This window comes from Engystomops pustulosus, chromosome 4 (genome assembly GCF_040894005.1).
Source record: "Engystomops pustulosus chromosome 4, aEngPut4.maternal, whole genome shotgun sequence".
Classification (NCBI taxonomy): Eukaryota; Metazoa; Chordata; class Amphibia; order Anura; family Leptodactylidae; genus Engystomops; species Engystomops pustulosus.
The window spans coordinates 196,786,726-196,795,189 of NC_092414.1; the positions used below are offsets into that span (position 1 = coordinate 196,786,726).

The 8,464-nt window shown below is 44.6% G+C and overlaps 1 protein-coding gene across 1 annotated transcript in view; it reads left to right on the forward strand.

Moving 5' to 3' along the window:
• Positions 1-4,171, forward strand: part of BIN3 (bridging integrator 3) — a 29,598-nt gene extending 25,427 nt beyond the window's left edge. The window contains exon 9 of the mRNA XM_072149329.1: positions 40-4,171. Coding sequence (XP_072005430.1) covers positions 40-186 — 147 coding nt within the window. The 3' untranslated portion in view covers positions 187-4,171. The remainder of the gene's footprint in view (positions 1-39) is intronic.
• The last annotated feature ends 4,293 nt before the right edge of the window (positions 4,172-8,464 follow it).

Here is an 8,464-nt window from a genome sequence, read left to right on the forward strand (position 1 = left end):
CGGATTTTACTACTCCTGCTCATGTCTTCTCTCTGCTAGGTGGTATACTACACTGAGATGTCTCGGGTCTTTGGAGAGCTGGCTCAGCAGGTTGATGAAGTGCAGCTGACCGACGCCGATAGGGAGAGGGAAAATGAGGCGAAACTGTCCGAGTTGCGTGCCTTGTCCATAGTAGCCGATGACTGACCATGAATGGCCCCTACGGACCAATGATACAGTTACATGGATCATCAGATGATGTCTCCAATACCGAGTCCATACGAGGCATCCAAATTATAATCCAGACTGGACTCTCACTACTGATACTCTCGGCTTACCATTTCCCTCCATGGCTTCCCGCATGGACTCGCTTCTTACTGGATAAAAGCCGTAAAGGGAGAGGTATGGCAGAAGATTGTGCATAGCGGCTAACAAGCTATTTAAGTGCCTTTTGTACAAAAAAAAAAAATTCAGTTCATAATAATTTTTCTCTAATTTTAACATCTTTATTTGCCTTTCGTGCTGCACATAACATGGCCGGACCCTCCTGCGGTACAACTAGTCACAGGTCCAGCTATGTTAAAGAGAACCTGTCACCACATTTTACCCAATCGAGCTTCTTTCTGCTCCTTTCTAGAATTCCCTCTTATGTCTTATGAGCAGAGAAGTGTCATATAGAACTGTCGGTAGATCCAGATGGTAGATTCCCCAATTCTAACAACTTTTACTACGCCACGAGTACCCCCTGCAGTATACTGCCTCTAGTGGTCATGTTTATAGCTGTCCTCCCAGCCAACGATGAATTTTAACTTTGAGGTAGTTGGATAGTTGGAAAAGTAGAGAAGATGAACATGTGTGCCACCTACAGGCCAGGTGAGTGGGGTACAAGTATCGCAATGCAGGTACTCGCTTTAGTCGTAATATTGAGGTTAGGGCAACAAGTGATTAACTGTGAATTCTGCCAAGTACAAGTTAAAGCGATTTAGATGTAATTGTTTACTTCTGCCTTTTTATTAAAGCCATTGTCTAAACGTAAAAAAAATAAATCGACTGCAGGAAAAGACTATTAAAAGCCAACGTAAAGAACTTAAAGGCAAATTGGGAAATATTTACCTGGTGACTAATGTTTGGGAAAGAAAGTGAATTACTTGGTTCCTTGCATTACTACTTAAATGCGGTCTTCCAGGTCACAATTCTAGACAAACAGAAAAGTAAGTGAACCTCTCTGTCATTGACCTCTCCTAGAGCTACTGGACAAAAGGTTTCTTAATTACAGAGAGAAGATTAGAAGTGCGGGTTTCACAGATTATTCTGCCCATTGAATTAAGGCACACAAAGCCTGGCTATTCTATTTACTGACTATTCTGTTCGTCTTCAGGAAGACTAGTTATTCCAAACTAATCCTCGAGGTAAACAACTTCCAGAAGACCTAGGAGTGAGTTGTACAGATGCACATAAGGCCAGTGACACAGAGACTTGGTCAATGACTCCCGGATCACATGGGTGGGACTCCATGCATCACAGTGAAATGCTGCAAGGAGTCCCTTCTAACCCACAAAACTGCAGCACCAATGCCGAAGCTGTTATCATGATTACAGTCCGGTGCTGCTGTATTGCAGGTAATAAGGTGTCTCATGGACCAAGGACGGTTCTATGTCTCTGGCCTCAGTCTGGAAGAGGCTATTAGTAGTGTAGTGTAGCTACATTGTATTTGACTACAATTGTGACTTGGATATTGCAGGTAATTTCCATATCCGAGAACCACTTAATCCCAGACTGGCGGGACCATTACCCTATGCCGATACCCCAAACTTATCCCTTTTCTTATCATAGGTCATAGTATCAGGTGGGGGGTAACGCCCAAACGCTGCACTGAGGGTGCGTTGCTGGAAACTATACAGGGGACAGAAACCAGAGGGGAATAGGATCCAGAGCTGCAGGACAATGATAGGATCCAGGGGCGCAACTAGCAGAGGTTGAGTCCCACATGAATGGGACACTTCTTCCGCTCAAACAAATATGCGATTATTTCTCCTTTTACGGAGGCTGGCGCAGGGCGTTCCTGTTCCCGCACCTGACACTTGAAGGACCTGGCGTAGAAATCTTTACGTGGGCCGGATACTCGGTGCATGACAAATAACCCCCATACTGTATATGCACATCAAATACATGCACTTATACATCATATTATTACACATACAGTATATACATGCTATATGTACACATGTATACACAGTATTGACACACAATATACACATACAGTACTATATGCAAATACAGCAGATAAAGACACACACACCCATACATTACATACACACAGATACAGCACATGCACGCCATACAATATACATACATACACATGTATATACTCGCTGTCAGGCAGCTTTCTTATCCCAGGGGGTGTCAGAGGCCACAGATCTGACTTCTTTATATCATATGTATATAATGGCGCACATGCTCCAGTCTTCAGCCAACTGCTATGGCTGCTAACCCTGTAGTTACACCCCTTATTGGATCCTTCTAGTTCTGCCTCTCAGCATAACATTCAGCTATGTCCATAGAGATCCTCCCCTGGTCCGGATAAATGAGTAGTGGTAAAACTTTCACCACGTACAGGTAAAAATCCTAGCTAGAACATACCTTTCCAGCCACTGCTTTACTATTTATGTACCATATTTGTGGACTATAAGACTCACTTGACTCTTTGACACACCTCAGATTTAATAATTAAAAAAAAAAAAAATTCCTGTTGGTCACACAAGCACAGCACACACAGCTCTTCTGCATCTATTCACACACACACACTGCTCTTCTACATCTATTCACACACACTGCTCTTCTACATCTATTCACACACACAGCTCTTCTACATCCATTCACTCACACACACAGAGCTCTTTTACATCCATTCTCACACACAGAGCTCGTCTACATCCATTTACACACAACCACAAACACACACAGCTCTTCTACATCCATTCACTCACACACACACACAGCTCTTCTACATCCATTCACTCACACACACACACAGCTCTTCTACATCCATTCACTCACACACACACACAGCTCTTCTACATCCATTCACTCACACACACACACAGCTCTTCTACATCCATTCACTCACACACACACACACACACAGCTTTTCTACATCCATTCATTTTTTTTATATAATTAAATCCTGTTCATGAGGTTTTTGTATGTTACTATCAGAGAAAGTGGAGCATAAATTTGCTCAGGTATAAGAACGTTAAAAAGTTGAAGTTTAGCCCAAGCTCCAAATTTTTCAGGTAAGCATGTGAGTGCACAGCATAAGTGTAATCCATCACCCCCCATGTTCTACCTCACCTACCAAAGATACACGGTATATACTCTTCTGTCACTATCCGTCCACTAGCACTGTCCAGGTTTATGCTTGTCCTCTTCACATGACCTGGCTGATCTGTAACCTTGTATAAATTGCTGATGTGGCTACTTCTGTACAGTCACCCTCTTCTATGTAGTCCAAAATGTAGTTATCCTCCTATACCACTGGATAGGGGATCAGTGTCTGAATGGTGGGGCCCCCATAAGTCACAAGAATGGTGGTCAGCAAGTATTTGCCCGCAGCCCCATAGAAGTGAATGGAGCACTGTCCAGTCATGCACACCACTGCTCTGTTCGTTTGAAGCACTAGCAAGCCCCAGTTATGTACTTTGACCCCCAAGGGTTTCCTAGGGGTTACATAATCTTTAAAGGGGCTGCTTGAATATTTTTGGTGGGGAAAAAACCTCTGCAGAATGTCAACACTACAAGTAAGTGGGATAGAGCTGCAATACCAGACACGGCACTTAGGCACAACCCCTTATATACCGTTATCCATCCGATTTGTGGTCCGTCATTTTCAAGAGCTCAGGAGCTGCTATCAGGCCGGGTCTAATGGCGCCAGCGCCGTCACTACACTCCTTACACTGAGACCTGTCTGTATTTTGGGCTGAGCTCTGCACCCATGATACCTGCCTCATACTTGTAATACTGTAAGATCACTCGTTTCTGTTATCCCAATGCCAGGGGTTGTGTCTGATCCTGTTCCGGGCCTCACTCACTATTCTCTGTACAGTCCTGTTATGTGATAACCTGTGTACTGAAATACTGTCTTTTATTACTGTGGGCCTCATAGCTCTCTATTTTAATAAAAATATCAAATGTGTTTGTTTTGTTTTTTTTTTCCCAGCATTTTCCATGGAATGCCCCCCCCCCCCCCCCCGCCCCAAATCCAGCATTATTTATTTATTTTTACGAAAGGTTTTTTTTTTTTTCTTTAAATCTATTACAGCCTGTATACATTTTGTATCTTTGTGATCGTCCTTGCCAAATGAATACAGAGCAGGTGTAGTTTGGGGCGCACAACAAAATGGCACAAATTAGTTTTTTCGCCAATTTCACCACATTTTGGATTTTTTTTTCCAGTTCATGGCATGGAATATTAAAGGAAATCTTTCATCAACATTAATCATGATAAAGAAGGGGGAATTAATCATAGATCCAGGCACCGGGGCTGTGGGAATCTTCTTAGACTTCCTTCTAAAGTCCCAAATTTTCCCCCTCAGACTATAACTTCTTGCGAATAGGGTGCGCACTCCTATTGTTTCATGTGACTAAGTTTTTACTCTGTAATGTCTTATGCAAATAAAATATGTCCCCCGTGATTTGCAGAATGGGCGCAGAAGAACGCAATACAAATAAAGATTATTATCTTAAAATTATGCTAATGAGCCTGAAAGGCTACCACTGCGGTTCCCAGATCTCCTCCGTGCTGCAGATTGACAAGCTTTTACACTGTTTTACCTAAACCCCACCCCACCCCCTCTGCTCCCTCAGCGCTTCCCCCTCCCCTGGCTGATTTAATCTCACTGCAGCACAGGAAGTTCCAACACAGATTGGGAAATGGAAGTGCTGAGGGGGAGGCAGTGTAACAGTCTGTGAATCTATAGCACAGAGAAGCTCTGTAAACACCCTCATGTACACATTAGCGTAATTTTAAAAGTTGATTTAAGAAGGAAGGAGGCCATGCATAGCAAATATAAGATTACCACAGTCATTGTGCCTGGATCTATGAGTAATTGTCCCTGGTTTATCAGGAGGGATTTAGGAAGGATGTTTTGGAGTGTGGGAGGAAACCAGAGGACCCGGAGGAAACCCACAGAAACACAGAGAGAACATACAAGCTCTTTGCAGATGTTGACCCTGGGACATGAACCCATGTCCCCAGCGCAGCAAGGCTGTAATGCTAACCACTGAGCCACCGTGGTAGATTTCTTTTAAATATCGTCGTTAAGAAGAACAATTTGTTACACCGAAAAATAAAAACAGTTATGGTTTTTAAAGGAGAGGAGCAAATAAAAAAAGGAAGAAATGGATACCTTTTGCTGTCCATAAATGTCTATACTTTTGGGGTATATGTCAAAATCTGTGTTCACAAACCCATTGAAGGGCATGGATTGCGAGTGGCATTTTAACCCACCGTGTTCTGGAGGTTTGTGATGAAATCTCCGGTAGGCAGACATGCTCATCTCTTCTCCCCTCATTTGCAGTGTCCTAAATTACAACTCCACTTCCTCCCCCTATAGAAATGCACAATACATGTGGGGGGGTGGGGGGGGGGGGCAGAGATTTCCTGTCTATGACCTGTCTGGGCACATGTCCTCTTATTACATAACAAAAAAGCTGCACTTTGTGTCTGATACTCCTGGAGGTCCTGAAACCATCAGACAATCTCCACCTTCATTAGGGGAGGATTAAGACTCCCCTGGGCCCTTGGCGGTATCAATATTACACCCCCTACAAGTCTGGAGTCACTTCCTACATGTGATACTACAATTAAGCTTCTCGGGGAATGGAGGATGTGTCCCTTCTATCTGCTTTTAATTTGTGGTTTCAGGACTTTTAGAGGACCTTTTAAGGTCCTGTAATGGCTCTTGTGTACATGTGTATTGAGAACAGGAAAAGATGTACAAGGATGTCATGGGTGAAGGTCCTTCTCAGTATAAAATTTGGTGTGTGGTATTGGGTAGCAATGAGCCCCCTAGAAGGCTTGGGGCCCAAACGCCCATATTATAATAATCCACTCCACTATGGAGATCTGTGGCTCATATGGTCATTACTTTGTAATACGAGGTGTGAGGGCCCCACGTTGTAAGGGTGAAGACACACGTGGCATTTTTGGGCCGTTTTTAGTTAGTGCGTTTTCAGATCGTAAAAAACGCATGCGATTTTTAAAAACTCATCCGTTTTTTTTAAAATGCATGCGTTTTGTCCATTTTTAATTGCGCAAATTAGGAAAAACGGACAAAAGCACATGCGGTTTAAAAAAACTGATGCATTTTTTACGATCTGAAAACGCACTAACTAAAAATGGCCCAAAAACGGCCTAAAAACGCCACATGTGTCTTCACCCTAAGGCTTAAAATTGCATCCCAGTAATCCGCTTGTTGTCTCTTATCCTGCGGGTAGGGGGTAAAAATTTTAATTTGGCCTAACCCCTCTAGCTAAAACCAATACTGTAGGATAAGTATATGGCTGGTGACCATCCAATCCTCTAATTTTATAGATTTACTAAGCGAAAGGTACAAAATAATAATATGAAATATAGCAAAATGGGGGGGGTGTCCTGTAACATAACTGTGAGCAGTGCTGCAGCGTCTATATGTAGTGGATACACTCAGCCACTAGATGGCGCTGTGGTTCATATATTGTAGCATCCATAGAATACAGAGGAGAGTGCTTCTACTTGAGAGACATTGGCTTCTACTCCAACATTGTAGGGATGTATATAAGTGTATATCATCACATTATAGATGTGTGTCCCTACATAAACACTGGAGCTCAAAATTAGAGAACCGCAAACTTTTTTTCTGAAAGTCAAGGCCATTGTGTCGTCCTATGTGAATACATCCTAATGTGAGTAATGCAAAAAATCCAAAACTGCATCGCAATCAGTATTGATGTGGTTTTTGGTGCAGTTTCTTATTTTAACAAGTGAACGACATGAACTGAACACGAGAATCGCGTTTATTGAACAGATTTCCCCTTCAAATTTGCCTGTTCAGGTAATGTCTTTTACCTCTTAAACCAGGGGTCAGGAACCTTTTTGGCTGAGAGAGCCATAAGCGCCACATATTTTAAAATATAATTCTGCGAGAGCCGTACAATATGCTTAAAGGGACAATGGCTCCAGCAGTCATTAGTACAGCAAGGAGTGTCCCCCCCCCCCCCCCCCCCCCTCCCGTACTAAGCTCCCACTGGACCAAAACAATGATAATTCCCTGTAAAATAAAAAATAGATAATTTACATTCGAGCTTGTCCCTATACATGAGCCAACCGCTGCAGAACATCCCCATACAGACGCCAACCGCTGCAGAACATCCCCATACAGACGCCAACCGCTGCAGAACATCCCCATACAGACGCCAACCGCTGCAGAACATCCCCATACAGACGCCAACCAATGCAGAACATCCCCATACAGACGCCAACCAATGCAGAACATCCCCATACAGACGCCAACCGCTGCAGAACATCCCTATACAGACGCCAACCGCTGCAGAACATCCCCACACAGACGACAGCCGCTGCAGAACATCCCTATACAGACGCCAACTGCAGCAGAACATCCCCATACAGACGCCAACCGCTGCAGAACATCCCTATACAGACGCCAACCGCTGCAGAACATCCCTATACAGACGACAGCCGCTGCAGAACATCCCTATACAGACGCCAACCGCTGCAGAACATCCCCATACAGACGCCAACCAATGCAGAACATCCCCATACAGACGCCAACCAATGCAGAACATCCCTGTACAGACGCCAACCAATGCAGAACATCCCCATACAGACGCCAACCGCTGCAGAACATCCCTATACAGACGCCAACCGCTGCAGAACATCCCCACACAGACGACAGCCGCTGCAGAACATCCCCACACAGACGACAGCCGCTGCAGAACATCCCTATACAGACGCCAACTGCAGCAGAACATCCCTATACAGACGCCAACCGCTGCAGAACATCCCTATACAGACGCCAACCGCTGCAGAACATCCCTATACAGACGACAGCCGCTGCAGAACATCCCTATACAGACGCCAACCGCAGCAGAACATCCCTATACAGACGCCAACCGCAGCAGAACATCCCCATACAGACGACAGCCGCTGCAGAACATCCCTATACAGACGACAGCCGCTGCAGAACATCCCTATACAGACGCCAACCGCAGCAGAACATCCCTATACAGACGACAGCCGCTGCAGAACATCCCCATACAGACGACAGCCGCTGCAGAACATCCCCATACAGACGCCAACCGCTGCAGAACTTCCCTATACAGACGCCAACCGCTGCAGAACATCCCTATACAGACGCCAACCAATGCAGAACATCCCTATACAGACGCCAACCAATGCAGAACATCCCCATACACGAGCCAACCGCAG